General features: G+C 36.0%; 1 protein-coding gene across 5 annotated transcripts in view; it reads right to left on the bottom strand.

The window, feature by feature from the left end:
- Positions 1–301: 301 nt before the first annotated feature.
- Positions 302–26,986, bottom strand: part of CRIM1 (cysteine rich transmembrane BMP regulator 1) — a 174,767-nt gene continuing 148,082 nt past the window's right edge. For all 5 annotated transcript variants that reach the window (XM_015621639.2, XM_033512620.1, XM_015621642.3 and 2 more), the window contains 9 exons: positions 22,944–23,100; positions 20,193–20,314; positions 15,924–16,133; positions 11,384–11,599; positions 9,458–9,679; positions 4,734–4,928; positions 3,594–3,716; positions 2,055–2,242; positions 302–1,645 (listed from right to left, as the gene is read on the bottom strand). In XM_015621639.2, coding sequence (XP_015477125.1) covers positions 1,469–1,645; positions 2,055–2,242; positions 3,594–3,716; positions 4,734–4,928; positions 9,458–9,679; positions 11,384–11,599; positions 15,924–16,133; positions 20,193–20,314; positions 22,944–23,100 — 1,610 coding nt within the window. In that variant the 3' untranslated portion in view covers positions 302–1,468. The remainder of the gene's footprint in view (positions 1,646–2,054; positions 2,243–3,593; positions 3,717–4,733; positions 4,929–9,457; positions 9,680–11,383; positions 11,600–15,923; positions 16,134–20,192; positions 20,315–22,943; positions 23,101–26,986) is intronic.

Here is a 26,986-nt window from a genome sequence, read left to right as displayed (position 1 = left end):
AAGCATTGATATGGAATGCCTGTTATCTGTTTCTGCTCTGGGTAAAATCTCTCTCAGATAAAAATACATTCAACAAGAAAAAAAATAGAAAAAATATATACTGTATACATAGTATTTTATATATACAGTATATATATGTATAGTGTATATACACATGCACGTATATATACATATGTATACCTACATGCATTTGTATATACATATATATACACAAACATACAAATACTTTTTGTTGTTTTTAGCATAATTATATTTACATAAATATTCCTATAATGCTAAAGTTTAAAGAAGCATGATCTCCTTTTTTTTTTTTCTGAGCTTCAAAAAAGGTGCTTGAGTAATATACAATTAAAATTAAGCAGCTTCCTAGCATGGAAGTAGTTTCTAAATCTGCATACCAGTAAATAAGAACATCAACAGGAAAAAAACAACAACCTTAAAACAGTCTCCTTTTTACTCTCTTGTATGCAAGAGCTTTGTCCAACAAAAATATTTTTCCTTCTCCTGTATAACAACCAGAGATTGATATAAAATAACAAAACAAAACCACAACAGACAAAACAAACAAACAAAAGCCCCTGGAACTGCATGGTGTTCTTGACTTTTCCTTCCTTCCTTCCATCTGTCCGTCCTTCCTTCCTTCTTTCCTTCCTTTCTCCCTTCAATACTGCTGTCAAAAGATCCAGTGCTCATATCAGGAATTACTTAGGCCTCAGTCATTTGCTAACTCTGCTGAAGTCTGGCTAATCTAGCCAATCAGCTTTGAAGAAAACCAAAATAAAAACAAAAATAAAAACAAAAAGCAGCACAAGGTATAATTTTATACATCCTTAATAAACCCACCCTTTATCTTCTGCTATAATCTTTTCCTTGCTATTTCATTAACTACTGCAGCTTCTCATCATATAGAAAAATATTTGCAGCTACACCACACCTGTGATGTGACAAATTCTGTTCTAGGAGTACATTACTGTAGCAACAGCTGGGAAAAAATAATCAGACCTTTTCATTTTTTTTTTTTCACCTGGGGTTAGGCTTTTGCTGCAACAGATGCAATTTCAGAGCAACAAGGAAAACCACTATCCTGCTGCTCGGCAGTATATTTTTATCTCCAGCCAAGCATGACCAGCTTTTCTTCTCTGAAGCTTCCTTTTACTTCATTGCCTACCCCTAGCCCCTGATTCCCCCTCCCAAAAAACCTCTATAGCTATGTTACAAGCAAATACATCTTAACAAGTTTTAAAACTTTGGTTCTAAGAAAACACTTGGTCAGTTATCTCAAGGAAAAGTGGGAATGCTTTTTCTGGCACATTGCAGGAGTCAGAGCTCATCCCAGAAAGGTCTTAGAGCTGTACATGTAGTCACAAATCCAATACAATCCACTAAGCAACTGCACAATTCTAGTTTTATTTTAATAGCAGACTGTCTCTCTTTCTCTTTCTTAAATCCTTGGTAAGGGTGCAATTCTTCAAACTGTTTGATAGAAATTATCTGCCTGTAGGTTGTTCTGTTTCTGCATGCTGTAAAATCCACTGTATCTTGAATCTGGGTCTGCAATTCTTAGCATCCTCTGAGAACTGTCCACCTGGACCATGGTACCTTTCTTGCAGTCCACATACACCAGTTGATTGTTCAGGCAAGAAGGCTGTTAAAAAAGAAAGGAAATATTGAGTAAATCATACAATTTTTGTATTCCACACATAATTTTGAAAGCCCATGTGGTTCAAGTCCAAAAGCACAAAACAAAATCAAACTGGCAATAAAAGGGTTTGGACTTCCGTTAAAGTTGGCTTATGTCAGACATAGTAACAGACCAACACTCTCTTCGGAGTCACCATTTTTCATTTTCTGAGTGGAGCTCTGGTATTCTCATATCCCAGCTGGGCTGGTTTAACTGCTCTCTGTTAATTCAGCACCACACAAAGGCTTAACCTGGTTGCCCCAGATGTGCTTTTTTCCCAGACATTTAATAGCCTCTTTATTGCTTAATATTTTCCACAATGTTTTGTTCCTGGTTTTTTAAAAATGGGAAAGCCTGCAAATAAACATGGCACCTTTGTTGGAGCTTTGTAGCAGGACACTGGAATCCACTGTTTTTTCTGGTTGATGAGCAGGAGCACGATGATCAGTAACAGCGCTATCGTGATTGGGATTGTCACCAAGGCAACAGAGCTGACGGATGCATCTTCGCTGAGGTGTGGCCCACTGCCACTCCGGTATTCTCCCTGGAGATGGTTCATGTCTGCAGGGCAGACATGGGAGCATTTGTTAGTAATTATAAACGGGCCTTGGCCGTAAGGAAGAATGTAATTATAAAAGTCTCAGTTGTACATCTTGTCACTCATATGAATTTGGACCTTCTCTCCTGCAATGCCACCTTATTGGCATAAATTAGAACAGCTGGTATCCTGTGGAGAGACTATATTAGTCAGGAAAAGGCTATCAAAAGAGAGGAGACAGAAGGAACTCTAAAGCACAGTAACAACCAAGTTTGACAATAACCTTTTAACTCAGTTGTCTTTGTGTGATCTTATCTGATCACAATCAAATTCCCAGCTGTAAAAAAGAATCGGACTGTGTTTCCAGGCTGAGAAGAAAATGGAAATCTTAAGATGAAATTTTTTTTAAATTTTTTTATTTTTTTTACTTTAAATAACTGATAGGACAAGTACTATGTGTTCACTGTCTCATCTGTTGTGAGCCTGTTACAGTACCTGCAGCACTCAGCCTGTGAAAACAGACTGCTGGCAGTCTACTAGGCTGCAGCAAGTTTTTTGTGTAATTGCAAAGAATGGTTACTTTCAATGACATATACAAAATTCCCCCACAGTTTTTAGTGTGCGTTTATAATCCCTGGGCAGAACAGTTGCAAGCCAGCTGCTAATGCCTGAGAAATTAAAATGCTGTAGTTATAAAAGCGTAAGCTTAGGACTTAGTAAAGCAGTTACATTTCACACATCCTTTCTCCAAACAATAGAATGCTATGAGATCATCCTCCAATTAAAAAAATACATAGTTCAGGTTGTCCTTCAATTAGAAAAGGTTAACAAAAACTGTGGCACAGAGTGTTTCCTCTACACTGGAATAATATTACAGTGCAGTTTTAAACAGAAGGTGCATTTACATCCTTAGACAACCTTATTGGCTCTGTGTCACTACACCTGAGGTGTTTTTTTGTCTAAGGTCTGACATCATGGCTATGATATATGTTGGGCTGTGGTACACATATTTCCATCTTTGTTTATCTGTTCCTGAGAATGTAAAACGGATAAAGTTAAGGTCAACTCCAATGGCCTGCTTTCTAGTTTTTGAATCACTTCTGATTAATCATTTTGTTGTATTCTAAATTTTATAGAACTCCATCATACCAACACAGATGTTTCTTCCATGCAGAACATGGAATGATAATGAGACCAAAATGTGTAAATATAATTTAATCAACTGACTCATCTCTACTCAAATCAAAATGCATGTAAGAATTATGCTGAAGAATATTCTCAGATGCAACTGCTACCTGAACAGAAAAAGTAGATGCATTAAAACATGGGGAATAAACACAGTCCTAAGTTTTCCCAGTTTATATCAGATCTGACCTCTGTGAATGTGGATTATATCATTTTCACTTGGTGTTGGCCAGTTTGGTACTTCTAGTTCAACATCTCCTCGATGATTTGTCTTCTCAATAGGGATGTTAGTGGGTTCAGGTACATACATCTCTGTGAAATGAGGAAAACATGTTTCACAAGTTACATGCTGCTTAACTTCTCAGTGCTGCTCTTAATTGAGGAAATACAGCTGCTCATTTGCAGTGCTTTGTCCTTTAAATTATTTTATTTGTTTTGGAATTTTCATCATTAGCCTGGGATTTTGTTTGAAAACTCATACCATATTGTATATGCCTGTTGCCATTATCATTATGTGAATGGGACAAAGGACTGGTATGGACAAACTTGCTTTTGAAAATACCATCTCAGAATATACGATTTACTACAGGCTTTCTCCTCTGTGATACTCAACAAACTCCTGCTCCTCCCCGGCCGCCCCCCAAAAAAAAAATTGAAGGGAAGGCTACATCTTCCCAGCTGATGTGTAAACAGTCCCTACTGGTTTCTTTGCATTGCTTTTTTTTGTAACCCTCCAAGGAGGGGAATTGTAAGGAGTACTGCTGAATCTCCCCAGTTGTCCTGTCAGAAGTAGCTACCAGCTGACTAAATAAGGTGAGCAAACTTCTGCAGAAGTATATCAGGACTCAAATTAAAAAGTTGTAATTCTTGCAAGTCTTATGCCCCCTGTGCCCATAGCTAAGAAAATCTCACATTGCTTTTAAGCCAAGTTAAAGTGATACATAAAGCAATGTGATATTTGAAAAGTAACCAAGAATCTCAGAAAAGACAGAAATGTTCATCACTGTGACATAATCTGCAGAGATGCAAGGATATTAACTTTCCCACTTTATTAACATATTTCCATAGCCTTGTGAAAGGACAAAACGGGGGCAAGCATGTAATTTTTCAGTTCACAGTCCTCAAAATAAGTGAAATTCAAATTATGTTTTTGCACAATGTGCCTATCTGTTAAGAATATTAATTTTCCTGAAGTCTAAAAGTCTAGAAGTCTGTTGCCTTTGTGATGCTGTCCAAATATGGACTGACATTCAAAACCCAATTAAAAAACCTTATTATCTGCCCTAGGAAAGCAGCATCACAATAAAGTGGGTTGTCACATCACATTACCTGGACACATGGGACAGCAGCTTCCCTCCACATTGATGGGTTCAGCACAAGGCAGAGGTGGGCAGCTGACAGTGGAGCAGAGAGTTTGACCCTGCAGGCAGTAGCAGTGTGTGCAGCTGTCAATGTCCCAGCGTTCCTCATCTGCGTACGTTTCTCCGCTGAAGTGGCAGACCACTTTCTTTGGAACTGTATCTTCTGTGGAAGGAAAACAGTGCTGTGATCATGCAGTAACAGCCAATTACACACAAATCTGATTTCTTTCCTAGACATGATTGTTTCTTTCCTAGAAACAATTGCCACAAAAAAATCCCAGATGTAATTAAAAGATCCTCTCTTCATTTTCCAGAAAATCCTTGGGAAAAAAATATAATTTCTGTTTCTTTATGAAGTACATAATTAGCCTGGGCCGCTTCTCATTTTCTTAATGCAAGAGGCTAGAGGATGGATGACTGGGACAAGAAAAGATAATATCAAAAGTGCTGTGAAAATTAAGAAAAATTCTCTTTGACTGTTTGAGGCTGCCAACTACTCATCTTCCTCCTAGTTTCCTAGTTAATCCTATTAAGCTAAAATAACCCCAAACATGTAACTACCTAAATTTTTAACTACCAAAGCTTAAAATGATGAACTCTGTCTAGAATACTTAAAAAAGCAGATTAGGCAGGATGCCAAGAAGGATTAGAGCAACTCTCAGGTGAAATAACTGGAAGTGCTTAGACTGTAACGATAAAACAGATCTGAAGGGGAACTTATAATTCCCTGCAACTGCATCAATGGAAAACCTCAGGAAAAGAGCAATAACTAAACACAGTACATTTTTTCATGGTTAATATTATATAAATTGGAAATCGATGTGATCTTTCTGCCTAGGCATTCAATACACCACTTTTTAGTGCTACATCCTATGCAAGCCCTTTAGGTGGTCTGCAGTAAACCTATTTCACTTACAAGGCAGTAATGAATTGTTTAGCCAAAGATGTTTTTTGATGCTGGAGATCTTTAAGGTTAGCCAAAAAAACACAGAGCAGAAACTCTAAAAGCCAAGCAGCACCTCATTTTCATCTTAGCTTCCTCCTACCTTTGTTTCTTAGAGGCAAAAATTGTTATAAAACTTGCTGATGACATGAGCTTGCACATTAAACATATGAATGAGATAACAGAATGACATCATAAGCTCAAATTTTCAGATAAATACTGGTTTAACATTCACATAGATTACATCTTTAAGTATGCCAGTTAGACATATTTAACTTATTATATATTTTATCCATATTATGTATTTCGGCCATGAGTAAAGGTTTTAATTAGTGACAACACAGTAGAGTAACATAATCTGGAATAACAAGGCTTGCAAGTCAGCAGAGCAGTCCAACAGATCTGCGAGAGTAAATTCAAATACAAAAGAGGACTGGCAAGAAGTACTGTTGTGAAAATATTAATGGCATTATCCGAAAAGCACAAATGGTTCCCGAAGTCCTTGGTATCTCATGGCTTTCATGGCTTTTAGTATGGGTGGGTTCCAACCTCTCTAAGTAGATTTTTTAAGTGAATGTTGTGTGGGCACGGGAAAGGAAAAGTGAGAAGAAAAGGTGGCTGCAAGCTGAAGGAAAGACATTAGGTTCTTCCCTAGATGATCTGCATTTTGGCATGTAGAGCCAGCAGAACCCTGTGTTAAGAAGGTGTGTCTGGGGACCGGGTGAGGCACACAGCCTGAGCACGTTTCTGCTGCTTGTTACCTATGGACACCTAAAGCTGAGCACTCCTGGCCCATTCAGATTTGCTCACAAAATGTTACCTTGCTTCACTTAGGACACCTTCTTCAATTCAGCAGCTGATTTGTCTGGAAAGGTTCTTTAACTTGCTCAGGCTTTTCCAAATTAGTGAATAACACATTGCAGTTTAATTCAGCAAATATTTTTTAGAAGAATGAGCAAAGGTAAAATCACAATTACGGTGCTGTACCTTTGAACCTCAAGAGGAAATTTTTAAGTACTATCCTGTGTCTCCTGTTCTGGTGTCTGTCTCTATGAAAGTATAAACAAGGATGAAGATGAAGGCCACAACCCCAACAAGTGCTCAAGGACAGTGGAAACAATACAGACTTGCAGTAAGAAATCCACATATGAAAACACAGTTCAATGTTTAGCTCTACCCACTTCTCTCAAATTTCTTCTAGCTGCACCAGAAAGTCAGTCTCATCTGGTAAATGGCTGGTAAACAAACAGTCATTGCTCTGTGTTCTGCAGAAGACTAATCTTGTCTCTAATCAAATAGATATCCCCTTTATCCTCTCTAAACTAGAAGGTTATCTTTCCAAATTAATCTTTCTGTGCATGAGAAAGACAAATGTTGCGCACACAGGATGAATTTGAAGATTCAAACAACGAAGTATTCAAGACTGTAATATTTTCAGTTTGAGTCTATACAAACTGGATCCACAAAGAAGCAGAATAAAATAATGCAGTGGTAAAATTCTACATAATTTTTGAAATTCCAAAAAATGAAGAAGGCCTGTTTTCACAGAGTTTGCCTATGCCCAAGAAAGTAACTGAATCACTATCCCTAGGGGTATTTAAAGATATGTTGACACAGCATTTGGGGACATGATCTAGTGGTGGACTTGGCAATGCAGAATTAACAGCTGGGCTCATTGATCTCAGAGGTCTTTTCCAATGTAAATGATTCTGTGTTTCTAAAAATTTTATCAAGTATTACATTAAAATAATTAGAAAGAATTTGTAGAAAGGTGTGCTTCACGGTTCTCAAAAATGAAGAGTAAACCAGTAAGAACCAGAAAGATTAAAATTAAGTGCATGACCTGACTCTTCTTACATGCAAGAATATAATATAAGAATACATATTATATATATAATATAAGAATATAATATAATTCATGGAAACCGTAAAAAAAGTTAAATTTCCATGAATTTAGTTATTTAAACCACAAAAAATTCTGACTACAAAGGACAACATAGATTAATAAAATGTAGTATCACTGAAAATCTTTATATCTGAGTGTTAATTAAATCTGGCTTCTGTATTTTGCTTTGCTGAGCAGTTGCTACTGAAAAAATAATCACTAAGCCTTCATAGCTAACTCATTTAGTGTCTGCAACATTATACAACTATATAGGATTCAAAGTAAATTAATTAAAGCTGTATCTACATGCTGTGTGTATATATTTGCAAACCTGACATGCCAGATGTAAGCAACAAGGTTTTAAAGGTTTCATTTTTGTAGCTTATTGCACAAGATCCTCATGTGCATCCCTCTTCACCCACAGTATTCTCCAGTGCAGTACAAAGGCTCATGCTCTAACTCCACTGGTTTGATCACCCAACTTCTCAAACACTCCATATTTTTTTAAAATGTTAAAATGTTTTCTGGATTAAAATTATTTTATGGTTCAAACTCACTGGAAGAAAAGCCTGCAGAAAGACAGTTGTCAAAGAAACTTTAAATTCTCCCCATTTTGTATGAAAACCATGAGAAGAAAAAGTAATAGGATTAACACTTTTGCCTCAAAATGTCCTCATCAGGAATCTAAGTAGGGTTCCAAAGGCAACTGAATCTTGGACACTTTGTAACTTTTCCAGGCATTCTTTTATCGAATTTCTTGTACATTGAATGAATGTACATCATCTGTTATCTGTATCATCTGTACATCTGTTATTAACACTATTCTATCTGCAACAATATAAAGATTTCAAGAGTTGTATCAATGTCTGAACATATTTCACAATCTTTCTGACATCTTTCTGATGGAAGACTGTTTTGTTTATAGATGGGCAAGCTGACTCACACGTTCAATTAAATATTTAAAGCCCATCAATTTTCTTATTCTCTTCTTACTGTTCTTTTCTACTGTATCTCTCCCTACTGCTTTTGCATATGAAGGTAAGTAAGCTTTGAATGCTTTCTAACGTTACAAAGACTTAAATTCAGTGACGACATTATATGATTTTTCTCTATCAGCAGCTTCCATTCTACAGCCTTTGTACTTACAGTGAACTCACAAAAAAAGTCATCTGTACATAAACAGTCCTATTCAATACACAATGGAAAAGTGATCAGTAATTTCCAATTTTTCTACTTTAAAAATACCTGGCAATTTTTGCTGTCTACAGCAGCAACCATTTAGTTCAGCTCCAAATTCAACACCAGTGCATGGCCCTAGTACCTTATGCATTTTCAGTATTTAAAAATATATATATTTTCCCTATTTTTATCTCTAAGATATTATTATTATTATTATTAATGAAATTCCATTTCCCCCTGTATTTTAATTTAGATGCCTTATTAATTAACAGTTCTCCATTCTGTGAAATTTCAGAATGCTTCAGCTCATCTTCTGCAGTCATAATTAATGTTTTCCTCATATTATCACATAAATCTTGACATAATTTATGTATTACCTGGCAGATCTTCCTTTAAATAAAATAATTTTTTTGTAATGTCTTCATCCAATAAGGTGTCTTACCAAGATTCCAGGAGGATGGCCTCTGGAGTTTGCAGGCAAATCAGATGTATATCTCTATGTGCTTCTACCTAAAAGCCACAAATTATGATCCTCAAAGCTCCCTATGCAGACTTCACTCTCCAGTTTGACTGGTGGCGTAGACTGCATCTCACCAAACAGGGAAAGCATTTTAGTTTGAAAATAAAACTCCTGTCTTATTCCCAGGAAGGGACAGCAAATTAACAACTATTTTTATTCACTCACCAATACAGTAAGGACAACATTGTCCCTTTCTCAGAACAGGTCTCTCACAGGATACCGGTGGGCAAGACTCAGAGTAGCATCTAATCACACCATCCATGCAAATGCAGCTAGTGCAGACATTTGGCTTCCAGGACTCAGCTGTCAGAAAAATATCTCCCTCATCGTTTTTGCAGTAACTGGGCATGCTCTCATTGCTTGATGGAGAGGGCTGAAGAGTATCATCTGGAAGTATAAACAGATTAGGTTATTTAACTTAGAGTGGGTAACTTCTCTCATAGCTCCTTAACAGAGGGTTCACTCTTGAAGAACACAGTGGAATTGTTACAGATTGGCTCACTAGGAAAGAACTAGGACAGAGCCTCTTGCCTCTTCAGTCCTTATATGGGACGAAGAGCTCATGATATCCTCTAGCATAATACTTATTTAAACCTTTAGTGAGTTTACTCAAAAATAAAAAAAAGGAAAATAAAGCAAGAAAAAAAGAAAAAAAAAAAAGAAAAGAAAACTTGAAAAAAGGAAAGCGAAGTGTAAAACAATCCCCATCAGAAGCACCTCAGAAAGTGACTCTGAATGCTCTAAACCGTATGGTGTATAGGAATTCATCTCAAACAAGAGAGATTAAATTCTAAATCTAAAACCTGAATCCTATCTTCTACCATGTCAGCCTAAGTCTTTGAATGATGCAAAGTGAAAAGCTATTATGCTGCTGTCACCTTCACTAGAGGCTTTAGATGAGCTAATTATAAGCTGTTGAGAAACAAATGGAACTTGATCGTGCTTGATGCCAATAGTTTGCTTTAATTCTCATGCCTGTCCATGGGGGAGACATATTCCTGCAATGAAGCTATACCTTAATAGACATTATGGGTCAAGAAATAGGACTAAGAAAAAGAGAAGAAAGGATTCATATGAGCACTGAGATCAGGTTCTCAATGTAACTGCATTAAGCTATGAAACTAAGAATTACATAGCCAGTGAGGAAAGATCAGCTCCTCTGAAACAGTATTTTGGACTAAGCAAATGTTCATTTTTAATAATGAAAAAAATATAAGTCAGGTGAACTGGCTACCTTGCTTACTGAAAATATTTTGTCAGAAAAAAAGCCCCACACCAAAACCCAAATACCTTGTAGCAAAACTTAATGGCAAAACCTAACTTCTATTTTTTCCTAAAGTAAATTTTTAAATTTTGGCTTTAATAAAGTTGTATCTCCTTAGTGAGTTCACATGCAATTCACAGGTCTATACTAAATTTGCACTGCAACAAACTCCCCCATTTGCTATGTAAAATAGGAATTTATGTTCATTTATAATTGAACATTTTTCCTTGGGGAAAGCAAATGCTGTTATCTTCTTGACTGAGAGGCAGTCTAGGAGGTGTCTGGCCCACCTGCCAGGCTGGAATGCTTTGATATTACTTAGCTGCCTTAAAATCACTCTCAGAATGACACTATGTGAAGGTAAAAGCAAATAGAAATATTTTTGAGACCAAATCCCAAGTAGGCAAGATAGTAATAAAAAGGTTCATAGAAACGAAGGTGTGTAGAAAGAAAAAGAAGCAAGCCTCTATCTACCTAACACTTTGACTGCTTTCAACCTTTTTCTAATCCTTCATGTCTCCATAAATGAGTGCATATTTCATAAACCTTCCAAGGATTCTGGTTCTTACACAACCCCTACACTATTAGATTGCCTTCAAGATTTTCCAAGTTCAGGGCCACAACTCCTCTTTACACGTAAGTTCGCTCTTGCACACAGTCGAGTTATGCATTTGAATGAGAGGACTGCAGGCTGTCACTCCAAACTGCAGAAGAACAAAGGCACCACAACAACCAGCTGAGCACACACTGAAGTATTCTCATACTGAAACATCAGACATCCTCAGATCAAGGAAAGGCTCTGATGAAAGCTGGATGCCAGCACATACCTGGGCACTGTGGACAGCAGGAGTCCTGTGTGCGGGTGGGGTTTTGACAAAGAAGAGGTGGACAGACTTCAGTCTCACACAGGACACGTCCACTGTGGCATGTGCATTGTGTGCAAGAATCAATGTTCCATGTCTCTCCTTCTACAAAGTATTCCCCACCGGGAGCATGACAGATTGATGGACTGGTGAGCTCTGGCTTTTGCACTATTATTTCATCTGGGAAAAACAGAATTGGAAGACAGGCAAACTCCATTGTGAATCTTATAATTAACAATTGTACACAAGACAAAGAATTTCTGTTACTGAAAATACATATTAAATTATTCTTAATGAAGCTCTTTTGACTTTATAGCGCTTGCATCTCATGAAAAATGAAAAAAACAAGAAGCAATTTTGGTAATAAGTCTGAATAAAGGAATAACTTTAAGTGTTCTTGACATTTCAGAAAAAACAAACTAACTTGTGATTTAGGAATTCCAAGAGACAATTGTAATTTTCTGAAAAATTCTAATGATCAGACAGTTTTTTAACTGCTGAATATTAACTTCAGATACTGAAAGAATGGATAAGTAAGCTTCTCTTCTGGGATTCAGGAAGTCCAGGTAAAGGTTAAGTTTCTCAACAAATATGTGTCTATATCATCTGTATCTGTAGATGCTACATTAAAAAAACAACCAAACAACCCCGCTTCAAAACCCCAGTCCACCAGAAATGAAAAAGCAAAACACAAAACCCCTGTCCCCAAGCCTTCTAAAACTGTATAAGCACTACACATTGGTGGAAGTGCTTCATCACAGTTGCATTAAAAAAAAAATAAATATGCCATATTTGAAAAAAAACCCCAAAACCTGGATGCAAGAAAATGCTGCAGTTTGTAGCCTCATCCTTATAGTAATTGTATCTCACAAAATGAACCTTACTTGCTTTTCAAACAGTTAATTACATCACCTCTGCAGTCCTATATAAAAGATTCACCCTGGCAGTTTAGAGAACTAGTTCAACCTCTTTCATGTTAAGGAAGAAACTGTTTCCCTTTTTCAGCATGAGTGTCCTCCAGCCTCTGGGGCATTTAAAAAAAAAATAAAAAAATGGGGGAATTCTTCACCTCTTGGTGTTTTAAAATAATAAAAAAGAAACCTATCTGGTACCTTGAGTGCTTAAGCATGCACCATCAAGAAAAGGTTATGCCACCAGCCTCAGCCTGCTTAAAATCCTTTGAAGCCTATCCCACACTAGGAGCAATAAGGGTAATAATAGTTGCTTTCTTACAATGCTGGTTGTTTTGAACCTGGAGTGAGTCCACCAGCTTTTTCCATGCATTATGCACAGATACCAAAATGCCTCACACACCATGTTTTTTCAGCTGCAGAAGCCATGAGTTTTAAAGCTACAGGCTATAAAGTGAAGATTCAGGCTTATAAGTGAATTCAGGCTGAATTCAACTCATTTAACATTAGACAGCTAAGTTAGGTGCCTCTGTTAAGAACTGAACCTCCTCAGGTTTCCTATGCTATGAATGGAGGAGAAGAAAAATGTGACTTCTTGCTAATTGTGCTACACCTCTGAACCACTTTCTGAAGGTGCCTCTCCTCTACCTCATTATAATGAAGTAATGATGCCTAATGTGAACATCATCCTAACCCAAATATCTTGGTTAAGGAGGAAAATCATGTGTACAGCAGCTCCTCTAGTCATTTAGGCAGGCCAAGGCTCACAGTGCTTGTGGCTTCTCTTCATGTTTCTAGCACTGTTGCTCCTGTCTGGAGAATGGTGTTTGTGCCCTTTGCTCTATGACACTGCCACATGTGGAAGAAATGCCACTCAATTGTTTTAATTTCTGAAGAATGATCAGTAGAACTCAATCTGGCTGATCTTACTCTATTCACAAAGTGGAATTCTTTTATCTTTCACCAGTTTGCTTATGCTTTTCCAATTGCTTACATCTGTGAACCACATACACAACTCAGCAGCATTTACCTAAAATAAGATTGCTAGTCTGCTGCCTTGTCAATGTTAAATTTTTATTTCAGCTGGAACAATATATTACACGTTATACAATGGCATCTTAACTCACCATAGCAAAGGCAATACTAAGATTTTCTGGAAATTTTCTGAGTAATCTCCTTTGCATTTAGTTTTCTACAAAGTCACAGGCCTGTTTCGCTACAGCTCATTACTGATCCTGAACAAAAAAGCACGGCCAGATAGCACTGTTGCAAATGTTGCCTCCTGCTCCCTTAGCAGCATTGATAATGATGTGCAACTGAACTGCAACTGAAGTGCCACAATGTGCCACTACACTGCCCCTTGAAGCAACTGGTCAAACGAATACACACTTTCTACATAGCACAGTTCTGTGAAACACTAGCAATTAATGGCTTTTAAATCTTACAGGAAACCTTCAGATTTTTACAAGCATTGTCATGATCCATCTTTATATATTATCCACCTCTTAATATAGAGAAATGTAATCATGTTTCTATAAGGGACGTTTTAGCATTCAAGGTATATCTTGCTCTGCTGAAAACTAACTAAATGTGGAATTGAATGTAACCCCACCTTTTTATTCAGTTTGCAAAATGATCTCTGAGAGCTGCTACTTCCCTGTTGAGAGGTTAAGAGTGCAATTCCAAACCCAGTACATCAGGACTGCTAATTACTTCGATATCCTTATGGCAGATACATTTGAGTGACATACTCACAGTCTCACAATTCCAAACTGCAATCTACTAAAAGCCATGACATATATTTAACATCATCAGTGGGGAACCAATATATTGCAAAATAAAATCAGAATTACATTTCTAACAAATACATTTCCCCTCAGTGGGGAAAAAAACCCCCACACTGAGACTAATTTGGCTGTAGTAATTCCTACACGTATATATGCCATTTTTAAAATGCTGTGTCTGCCCTAGTATTGTAAGAGTTTACGCCAAGTATGACTTGCTTACACAGAAGCTAGGTGACAAGTGTCTTGAAAGCAGGATTAATGTCAGACAGAGAAACCTATGCAGACCCCTCTCTCTTGAAGGAATGGACACTGCTGGCTAAGCAACTGCTCTTTTATAAAAGATTACATTTTTGGTGGTTAGATACATCAGCATTGCTGGTGCTCAGAATCAAACGCTGATCTCATCCACAAGAAATGCACAGTGTGAGATAATAGGTTCCTCTAACTTCATATTGACCTTTCTTCCACAAACCAAACATTAGGCTTGTGAACGAATCTACCCAAACTCACTCTCCGTACACAAAGTAACTAGCTGCTGGTAAGATGAAAGACCAAAATTACCATTACTCTTATTTGAATGCTCTGAGGTGTTCTGTACATGTTTAGTAAATCAAGAGGCAAGAGTATGCTGACAGTAGAGCGAAGTAAAGGATGACTCTTGGGGACCTAACAAGAGAATTGCTGGAACTGCAACAACCACCGTACATTTTAAATTTTGAATCTTGGTTGTTTATATAAGGCAAGGCCGATATGTTAACCTGCCCCCACCCATATGAAGTATATTGTCCCCTACAATACTACACAAATCATTGTGAAAAGACTGAAAGAGAGACAGAGCCTTTGGAATCTTCCATCTTTCTGGGGACTTACTGAATTTTTCAAGTTACCACAAGGCATGAACTGGATTGGACATGACCACTTGCCTAAGCAATCTAAAGAGATCGGCTATCTTAGGTCACAGGGAGGATGCAATCTTCTCTGTCACTTTCAGCAAGAGGATCTGCTTATTTTGCCCCCAGGATTTCCTGTTCTTTACAAAGAAAAAGCTCGTAATTGCTTATATCCTGCCAGTACTGTCTTACTGTTCTGCTGTTTATAGAAGCTTCATGAGCCTCATTGTTCTTACTCCTAATATGAGTTCCAATAAAGTCATAGACAATATCACTGTATTACAAATTAATCTACTTAACACATAAAATACTGTAGGAATAATTCTGAAAACAGAGGGCATTAATCTTACATTCTACCCACACTTTTTCATAGATGTTTTTCATATTAACACTTATTAAAATTGTACTAGAATGCAACATGAACTGTACTTGGCCTTCCCACTGAAAGTATTGAAATAATCTACTGCTGGTGGCATAGGAGCCTTCCCTCAGAACACAGAATCATAATGTTCAATTACTTAAGACATCTGTTTGTGTACATCTTTGAGGGGTTGTAAAACATACATCAGGAGATACATTTTAATAAAAATCCACTTTAAAATCAAAAATGAAAATGTAATGGCTTATTACAATACTTGCTATTATAGGCAACAGACTAGAAAGTTCTACTTACTTTTATTAGTTTAAAAGATTAACATGTTAGGACCCACAACTTGCATATGCTTTACATAAGTAAATTCCCATTTTCCACAGCTGAGAACTTAATGACAGAAACTCATCATGTTACTTAGGGCATAGAAACCTTCATCTCTGCCTGCTACTGAAGTATGCATGAGAATATTTTCACGTATTAAGAAACAGAACATGAGTGAAATGACACTCAATTACAAGGCATGTAGAAGAAACCATTTGTTACCTGGACACGATGGACAACACTGCCCTGGATGTATGGTGGGGTTGCCACAGTTGGGAACGGGGCAGGTGATCAAGGCACACATTTCCCGTCCATTGTGACAGTAACATTCCCTGCAGCCATCGTGCCAGCTCTCCTCATTCTCATGTCGGTGACCATCCATGGACAGGCAAGAGCCTGTTTTAACAGGAGGCATAGGAGATGCTGTTGCCTCTGCAAAATACCAAAGGAAAATGAGGTGTCCTGATAAGCATCTGTTGCTTAGGAAGAAATAACAACTTTGTGTCTGGGTTGCATTTATTTTTGAAGGGCATATAAGACCAAATAAATAGCAATTCTGTCCTGTACAATTAAAAATAAAGTAACAACATGCAGGAAACAATGAAAAGGTATACTGAAGGGCACAATAGGATGTAGTAGAATGTATTTCCTTGGAAAATATTATCACTTCCTTTTGTTGAACCTATACTTTTTTAATCAACTAGAAATGCAGTAGTATCTAAATAATATCAAAAAAAGGAGAAATGCAGCGGAGGGAAATAGCAGAAAGCATGAAGCATATTTAAAATGAAATGTTTAAATACCATAGCACATTATATTACCTATAATGTATATGATAGCAAGTAGAATATAGAAATGTTTAAATGAGCTATGGACGGTCTTACGAATGATAAAAAATTGCAATCAGGTGCTAACAGGGTAATGGCAGATACTGAAAATATTACATAAAGTACTTCCTGTGAGAAATTATTTGTTTATATTCAACTACGATAAATGAGATATTTGGAAGAGAATAATGAGAATCTCATGCCTCATTTCTTCTAGCTTTTACTGAGATGAAAATACAGTAGCTTAGACTGTGGCATTACTTGCACTCTGTCAGAACACACAAGCAGTTGGTCTAGGGAGGATAAAATTTCATTTGTATCTTAAGGGGTATTTAAGTGCTGCAGGATTCAGCCTCAATATACTCTTTGTTAATCAGCAGAGTGAATTTAGAGCCAAACACTCCCTCATCCACATCACTGTTATGATGAAGGATGCAGTTTCAGTTTGTCAGTGTACTGACTTGTTTTCAGTGGTATGTCAACCATGTTCTGCTGACATATATATAAAGCTATTTGTACTAAGTTTTTAATTTAATTTAATTTTAAAAAAGGATAATGTACAAGAAGTAGTAATGTTTACATGTAATTTTAGGAAGTGTTCAGCTTTTTTGCTTGTTGGTTTTTTTGGTCAGTTGGGGTGTTTCTCAGTTTTCTTGTTTTGGGTTTTTTTTTTGCATACTACTATGTAGGTCAGTACTTCTTCAGCTGTGGCATATCTATCAAAAATGATCTCACAAGCAGATGGTACAAAGTTAGTTTGAGACACATTATCAGAAAAGAAAGCCAATACACAGAAGTTACATTAGCACACCATTTTGTGAACTATACAAAAATGCTGCACAGGGATAAAATAATTCTTAGAATAGACTTCACCCTGGTGCATGAACAGAAATACAATGAAAAAACTTAAATTCCATTACTTTACTTTCATACTTTAGTATCAAACTACTTAAATTATTATTTGAATTAATATTGCTGGAATATTGCTCTATTTTAAAATTATTATTATTGATGACACTCAGAATAGTAGATAATATTAGGACTATGTTTATTAAATATTAAGACTTTGTTTATTTAGCAAGGGAAAAGGGTATCTGAAGCAATCAGACTTTTTTTCCTGAAATATTCTAAAGTACACTCCATAATTTGGAGAAACATATATAAACAGACATTCAAAATTAAGTTCACAAACTGAGATTGTAATTAAAAAATGAAAAGTGAAAACAATTAGTACAAAAGCTAATATTTGAAAAATTCTAATGTGTAAATACAAAATGAGAGTAACTAGCTAACTAGAGGTATGGTTGAAATGATCTGAGATACAGTAGCTCACAAGGAAAGGAAGTGTGTAATGTGACACCACTGCAGAAAAGGCAAGTTCAATATAAGACACAAATACAGGAGCGCTGTACATTTAAATACAGCACTACTACTTCTACTAGTCTGAAGATTTTACTATGGCTAAAGTACAGTATCATTTAAATTTTTGAACAGTGATGAGAAACCACAGTAACTGGGTTTGTTTGACTTAGAAACCAATTTCCCACCCAAAAGGTGTTTATAAGTCTCCAGTTGCAACCCCTTAAATATTGCAAGAATTCTAAAGGGAATAGTGCTTAGCAGCTCCATATGTCTGCTAAGCTCAGGACAAGAAGTAAACAGTTCAATGTGTATAAAGGGAGACAATAATTTTAGAAAATTCATCTTAAAATGTCATATGTTTCTAACCACAGGAAAACAGTATTTCAGAAAGTTTGGGTTTTTTTTCTCTTTCTGTTTTCTTCTGGTTTTTTGTGTCTTTTGAAAGTGGAGATTCTTAATAAATTAGATCTTAGACAAACATCTGTCATGGATTATCCAGATACACTCTATTTTATGCAAGGGTAAAGAAGTGGACTCTTAGTTTTTCAGAGTACTACTCTAGGCTGTACTTCTATGGTTCTACTTCTATAAATCCCAGCATAAGCTGTATCTGGCAGAAACAATTTAAAAAGCAGAGCTAATTCACAAGCAGGGGATTTACCCAACCCTTCCTCTTACTTAAGGATTCTGGGTCAAAATTTTAAACAAAGACTCACATTTTCTCCAGAACATACTGGTGATTGTTCTAATCATTCTTTGCCAAAGCTGTTAATGAAGTGATGTTGAAGTGATATGCTCATGGCTTGGTATCTTTATAATCATGACAACAATAAATACTACTAAGAGATGGATCAAGTTAATTTCACTAAATAATTGTGCTTGTTTTAAAATCCATATTTGTTAGGGAAAACACTTAAAAATGTGCATACACATAATTAGTGACCAAAGTTTATTGCTGGGGGGGCAATTATGGTACATCTAAGGGAACACTTTGTGTATATTTACTCACAGTGCTATGACAATCAAGAAAAGTGTTCTGATTGTGAACATGGGACAAATGACAAGCTGAGTGATAAGAATTATCTCAATGGGACATCATTCAGCAGTTACCCTTTCTTATTTAATTTTTAAAATTTTAATTTCTAGTAAAAGTCATATACTGTAGCTCATATCAATGAAATCTCTGCTTCTCACATTTGTTAAATATGTTTATAACATTGCAACTTTTATTTAGCCAGAAGTCTGAAAGTTTCTTAATCTGTCTGCAATATATTATGTTATATAGAAAAAAGATAATGTTGGATATTTTTGATTCATATGATCACATGTTTGCCTTGAACTATAGGAGAGTGACTTCAAGAATTCATACATTTTCTTCCAGTGCTATGTTCCCATAGCTTGTCCTTTTATATTTTATAATTTTTTTAAACTGCAGAAGAAATAGAGAAAAGTTAAGAATAGGGTCATTACACAAAGCAATGGGAAAGTAAACAAATTTGACTACATCTAGAAAGCAAAACACACAAGAGTTAAAGAAAATAAGCATGAAAGAGCAGTTAGGATCAGAGAGAAACTGAGCAAAACCAAGAAGTTAATAAATGCAACACATGGTGATTAGCAATGAAGGAAGTCTGACACCCAGACTAATACAGAACATAACCTAAAAAAAATTGTAAAGACATGCTAAAAGCAGCACAAGTACATGGCAGACAAGAAACAAACATCTGATCTCAGCTTCCACCTTGAACTTGGTGGTTACAGGTCTGGGATGTGGCACATGTGAAATTTTTATCTTAAGAATACCAAGTCCTTTCTCCTGGGGAGCTGTTCTCTCTACTCATTGTCCATTAAGATTGCCTGAAAAGTATCCAAGAAACAGCACTCCAGTTTTAGGTGATATGCTGGATATCTCTCAAATCCAACCCTCGTTTGTTAAGAAAAGGCAATGGTGAAGAACCCAAGATCAAGATCACTACTGAAAAAAATGCCCTCGACTAGCTTATTATTAGTAGTTGCTTATTAAGAGCCTGGTCCAATTTTTATTAATGATAACAAACTCTTTGTGACTTTGTAGTGAGACATGAAAGCAGAGCTGAAGATTTCTGTTGAAGCCAAGGTGACTAGATTAATAACAAACACCAGCAAAACAATACATTCCTTTGAGCAATGTTGAACTGGTTCCCCCCCAGTTAGCATATTTCAATTTGTAAATACTCTGTGCAGTATTGCTTTTCTTTCACTCTGGTTTCCACCTGCTCTGAAAACAAGTTGTAGTTAGAGGTGGTAATGTACTGGCACATACCTCTGCACTTGCAGATAACACAGCCATGACTGTTCTGCTGGAAGCCCAAAGGACAGATTTTACCGCACGGCAGGTTGGGGCACTTCTTACACCGACAGATTTCACAGCCATGCTTGTTCTTCCTAGATGACCAAAATAATTTGTAGAAGGTCACCAAGTCACTTTAAATAACTACATCTTTAAAGCAAGAGCATTCCCCCTAAGGAAGTGACTGATGAGCAAAGATAATTATTGTTAATTGTGGCCCTTAGTTTCAGTGGCTTTATGGGCTGTACAAGTCTCCATCCCCGGCTTATGCTCCCTGCATTCAGTGGATCCTTTGCTGAATGTTTCCTTGTCTTTTTTCATGAAGGCAGATAATACTATTAGAACTTTTGGCACAGATGTACGAAACAAGAAAAGACACGGCAAGTTACAGAACATGATCTAGGATGATGGAGGAGAAATAAATTATGCAAATCTCTAGAAAGCCTGGCTTCAAGTTGTAGAAAACTTCATTTAATTTTTGGTTAAAAGGCTGAGAATAACGAATTGCAATACAGTGGAGTGGAGATTGAAAGACTTTCTGTCTTCCTATCCCATCAAAAGGAATGCTTCTTTCCATTACTGTGTTGAGCTTTCAAACAGTGAGCTTAATCTAGCAGATTTTTTCAGACAGTTATGAAAAGCTTTTGGTTTCTTTAAAGATGCACAAACTCAGTATTTCCAATTACTAACTTTTAACAGTCTTAAAACAAAAAAATCACAAATATGATGATTACTCCTTAACTGTTCACTCTCTAATATACTTTTCTTTTAATATTTCCTTTTTTCCTATTTGTCCTATTTGTGACTAAATATTTACATTGAAATAGAGATTTGTCCTTCATTACACCCCGTGTTTTTAATGATCACAACACCCATGGAAATCAAATACATGGTATTTTTAAAAAGAACTTGGCACAATAGCAGTAAGCTGAACAAATATGCTATACAACCAAAAATCAAAATAATTGTCACACCAAGGTAAAACTCAAAGTGAAATGATCCTAAAGTAGTAGCCACAACTTTAGCCCTTTATACTACAAACAGTCCCACACAAAGATATCTTTAAATGTTATTAATTTCATTCAGTGTAATTATTAATGTATTTTGTGGAGAATAACAAGATTAGAGTGCTCATTTCCAATTTGTAAAAAATTATCTGAAGATTTTATTAAACATTCATAATTTAAAAATATCAGCCATTGTGCATAATAAAATTACATTCTGCATGTAAACACAGAATTGAAATGGAAAACTATTTTCCAATTAGCTTAAAAAGGTTTAAAGTTCATATACTTTCCAGATGCAAAAAAATGCATGGGAAAAGTCATCCCAAACACAGGGTTCCTGAAAACACTGACATCAGCTTGAAATCAACTTGTTTTTAAAACATCTTAATCTTACAACTACCATACTATGCCCATTAAAAGGTGCTGTAATCTCTAAAATGCTTTTGCTATATACTTCACATAGATTATCTAACAAAACTGTTTAGCATACACTTGAGTAGGGAAAAAAAAAAGGAAGAAGAGTGTGGTTCAGCTTATCTAAGTAGAAAAATCACATACACAAATTGCAATTATGCTCTGTAGGTCAATATATTAAATGCATGATATGTTCAGACTAAAATTACTGCTCTCTACAGGATTCCTTTTCTATTACTTCCCCCTGGTTCTACTTTCTGTCACTTGTGAAAATGACAATAAGTCTCAGCCACTCCTGAAGTCAACATGCCTGAAGATAATTTTATTAAACTCCTTTTAAATGCCTTGTTTTTCTCTCTCATTTACTACTCAGTGTACTAAGAGGACACACCACAGTAAAGATGGCTGTTAAAAAGCCTGCAACATTTATGACTAAGGGTCAAAGAGAACTCTGAAGTGAACCAGAAACTTAAGGAGTATTACAATCAAACACTAGGAGTTGCAAATGTAGTAAATTTCATCGAAAATCCTAAAAAAAAAAAAATTACGTTTGAATTTTATGTGAAGATCTGCTGTCATGAGGTAGAAATTAAACTATTATGAAAAGCAGGCAGTAACATGGAATGAACCCATAAAAAATAAAATTTTCTGGTAAAATATATAGAGATGCCACCAGAACTAATTACTAAGAAATTTCTGCCACAAAAGACCCGCTCAGTTTTCATTACCTGTTTCACAATTGAATAAATACCACAAATATTTACTTTTCTGTAAAAAAGAAGTCCATCACAAATACAGATTTTGAACGCACTTACAAAAAGGTGGATAAGATATAGTACTATTCTTCACAATCCTGTAATTACCAAAAATGTCTTACTAAAACTAGTCTGCTGTCCTATCAAAATTAAATAAACTTGAAATATTAGATAACAATTTGAATAAAATAAATGGGCTACAAAATGAAAGGTTATCAAAGCATGCAAAAAAAATTTCAAAAAGCTACATGTAAGAGAAATTACTTGTAAGTAGCTTTCTCATCTTGTTTGTCAGATCCTTCAAAAAAATTTAAGGACTGCTTTCCTTTAATAATCTGCTGGTTTTTTGAGCTTCTGTGTCTAAATCTGTTGATCAAAATTCATTTTGAAGAATTCTGCACTCCCACATCCGTAACGTCATTTCTGTTTTCCTACGCTTCCCCCTGCTTTGCCACAAAGGCAGCACAAGTACACATGCCTGGATTTTTTCGTATTTTCAGTACACTCAGGGATTGCATTAAGTGTGCTTTCAGGATGAGAATACGTACAAGTATCCAAAGGGACAGTACTTGTCACATACAATGGGTTTGCACTTCTTGGGCCGCGGCCGGCACTGACAGATCTCACAGTTGTGGGCGTCAGTCTGGAAGCCGAAGGAACAATCCAAGGAACAGCCCGAAATGAGGCCGGTGCACAGCTCCTCCCCTGTAAAGAACACACACAGCTTATCACAACATGGAAACAGTTTACATCAAACACATCCTCAGCACACTAAACCTTCTGCTCCCTTTTACGTTGGAACTTTCTTAATACTGCTAGGCCTTACCTTCAGACTGTCCTACTTTTAAAATATTTGACAGAATTCTCCAGTAACAACCCAAACTGTATGAGCTGACACTACAGGATTCTTCAGTTCCTGTCAGTAGCTTGGGGAGGACCACCTGGTACCACAAACTAACATGATTTTATGAACAGATGCACTGACAGTGGAGTTCGTCATCCATCACTCCATTGGCTTTTAATAATACATCTAAAATAACATGTATTTGCCACACATTATACAGGTTTAGTAGGCTTTTGTTCAATATAGATCATCTTTATTTCTCTTCTACTTATTTTAAGTAAGTACTGAAAGGGTGGGATCTATTAAAAACTTTCATTCTTTATGCTGTTTGCTGTAAATTTGATTGAGATCTGCTTTTTAAAAATATAACTGCAATACTCTAAGATGTGATCGAAGCTTAGAGATGCTAGAGTGAAAGATCTGTCAGTTGAAGTCCAGTACCAAGTTTCATCTGCCTCTTGTGACATAAGGAAGATGCTGAACTGTTGGCATCTCAATTTTTCTGGTACAGAGATAAATGATGGTCATTATATCCCTTCTCATTCCAATTTACTGTTTTGAGATTGATCAGTTTCTTTTTGCTTTTCTTGAAAGGAGAAATGCCAGAAAGGCCACTCTTAACATACTGTGGGATACAATGTTCTTTTATTTGTAGCAGAGATGAAACAGAAAACTATGGGGTTTTTTACACTAAGGATGCAAAACACGAAGGAAAGAAATTACCATTATTACAATAGCCAAAGTGATATCAAAATAGAGAAAGAGGAAAATATAAATAAGATTCTTCAATAGAAGAATATGATGGGTGATATCCAAAGGCCAGACTTTAAGAGTGGTATTTAAAGGATGGCTGATCTCTAGCTGGAACATCCACACCACTACAAAATATTGGTTGTACAGAGGTCAGCTGAAGATTATTCTTCCGGATGTCCTCCCCATTTAAGACCTGAAGACCACTTTCCTTTAGGGGGATGAACATTTAGGAATATGATTTTTCCAAAGAGGAGAACAGTTATTAACATTGACTTATTCTGTAAAAGGGTTAATTTATTGAAGGAAAACTACAGAAGTTTTCTTCTTGCTTTACTTAACTGCTTCCTCTTCTGCTTTTGTAATTTGTAATTTTGCATTTAAGACTCCAAAATACAGACTTAACCAGATGTGGCTAAGCCAAGTATTTCCTTATCTACCAAGTTAATGCTCATTTGGTAAAGAAGGCATGTTCCTTCTTGCGTCAGACTGAGACCAAAACCTCAGAGAAATCCAGCAAATTCACTGCCTGCTCCTGAGGTGGAATTTGGGCATGCAAGTGCCATACAACGTAAGAGTCTCCTTATCCCAAACAACAGTGCTCAGTTTGAATAGGAGGAATATAATCAGGGTCACGGCTCTCACCTCTCCACTTTGATGCAAATTTGATGTCTGAAGCAAAAAGGGTGCATGTTTGGGTTTGTTTTTACCACTCAGAATACAAAAAAAAGAAATGCCAGATCCTTTCATAACCTCTAGAGATTGTGTCTGGAAGCAGAGAATCAATACCAGAAGGTTTAAGCATTTACTCTCGGTCAGATCTAATCTTTGCACAGCAACAATAACCCTTGTTTTAGGTTCTTGCTTCAGACAGAAACACACATACAAAGATCTTCATGAAGTTTTACACATTTTTGCAGGATTAAGTCAGGCCAATTTACAAAGAGTACTAAACTTTTTAATATGTAGCCACTAATGCTGATTTTAAAACATTATAAAGCAGGGGAAAGTTTGACATTTTTCTCTGGTAAAGAGCGAGTTATGTATAATACAAAGACTTTTCCTGAAGCAGGTTATAATAATGAGAATTTATCTTACATTTATGAGCTTTTATACTAGGATCTTTGTACAGAATTATTCCCTAGCAACACACAGTGATAATAAAATTAACTAAACTTTTCATTATGCAAAACTTCGTAACATAGTCATAATTTTTAAAGCTAGGCTTGAACTTTATAAAGAATGTATGGAGAAGTACACTAGGATATCTCCAAAAAGAATTAAGTTCAGTTATGACCTTAGATATAATGTAAATTATGATATCTGCTGCAGATACTCAGAACTGATCAGTGACTAAACCTGGAATTGTACAGGTTGAACTGAGAAGAGCCATTCCTTTTCTGAAGCATACTTTGCCTGGGAAATGAAATGTTTGCATGGCTCTCTATTAACCATAGGATCATGAAGATAGGTGAAAAAGAAAAGATACACATGCAAAGGCATGGGAGAAATAGGTATCTTAAAAATGTAAAAGGAAGAGCTGGAAATAACAATTTTAAAAAATCTAAAAAAATCAGAAAAAAGAAAATTTTTTTTAAGTCAGCATATTTCTTTAACTTATTTGTCTCCAGATTATCTGTTAAGGAGAACTATCAAAATACAACATCCAGGTTTGATTATGAAGTTTTAGAAGATGGCAAAATAACAATGGCTCAGAATCCCACAGTCAAATACTTGGTTTTCAATCTTCTATTCTGCTCTGATTTGGCTAATGCAAAACAAGTTTGTTACATGCTACTATACTTTATTAAAAGTCCCAGGGTGTCTAAGGGTAGTGCTACAGAAGCAGGAAGACATCCCAAGTGTCTCATCCCAAGTAGCTTATGATGTTAAATATACTTAAAACTCAAATAGTCAGCTGACATATTAACCAGGAGATCCAGTCTTGAAGCAATATCCTCCTTGCTGAATCCTTTACACAGTGAGTTATCCTCAAAAGAATTTTCCCTTTGTAAGTGGCCAAGAAAGAAAAGCTCTTCAGAGCTTTGAGGTGGGTGACTAATAATCACCATTGCCTCTCAGGGACAGATAGTGAAGAGCATATGAAAAAAACATTGAAAGTCTGTCTCTGTCAAACATAAAGGGAAAGTTTGCTCAAGTCAGTGCAGACAAGAGTTAATGCATAGACTTTCTAGTGTTATGTCAATCTTATGTATGAGGTGATCCGAATAATTTCCACAGACCTCTGCGCACAATCTTTCTAATAAAATTCTGGAAATTAAATTCTGATAAGATGCTTTTTATTGAAATGAACATCTTACTGCACTTAAATTTCTGACAGTATGACAATATGACAGTACCAACTGCGGAAATAGACTTTAAATAGTTACTTTAAAAAAAAAAATCTCTATGAAGAAATGCAGTGTCATGAAATGCAAATTCTGGTCTGCTTTCTGAATTTACATTTAGTCATCTAAATGTCGCCTATTAAAACATTATTAAAAACATGACAACAGCAGGCAGTCTCTAAATGAAGCACCATCTGGTACACAGAGTTTACGTCTGCTGCACAGGCCTGATGAAAAGCATAGTCCAGTATTTTAAGACAGGTATTTTTTTCAGAAAATTAAGTGAATCACCAATGTCACAAAGCAAAGCGTAGTTATCAGAGAAAAAAAAGAAGAAAAAGAGAAAAAGATTGAAAAGATTGCAAACCCAAACATTCAAATGTGGATCAAATTCAGCATATACAATTGTCATTCTGACAATTTTTCTATAGCCTTAGCTATTGCTTTAAATGAATCACTACTAAACAATGACTAATTCATTATGAAAGGATAAGTAAAACCAGATTTTTTTGCTAAGATTTTGCATTTCAAATGACACATACTAAGGAACAAGGAGAACTAGTTCATGAAAGTCAACTGCAATGGACGGAGGAAATCTATTATGACAAAATGTTAGGAGGATATTTGAGAATGTTTTCCATCTCTGCTT

This window comes from Parus major, chromosome 3, assembly GCF_001522545.3.
Source record: "Parus major isolate Abel chromosome 3, Parus_major1.1, whole genome shotgun sequence".
NCBI classification, from domain to species: Eukaryota; Metazoa; Chordata; class Aves; order Passeriformes; family Paridae; genus Parus; species Parus major.
The sequence above is the reverse complement of the archived record's forward strand: the minus strand, read 5'-3'. Positions and strand labels throughout refer to the sequence as shown.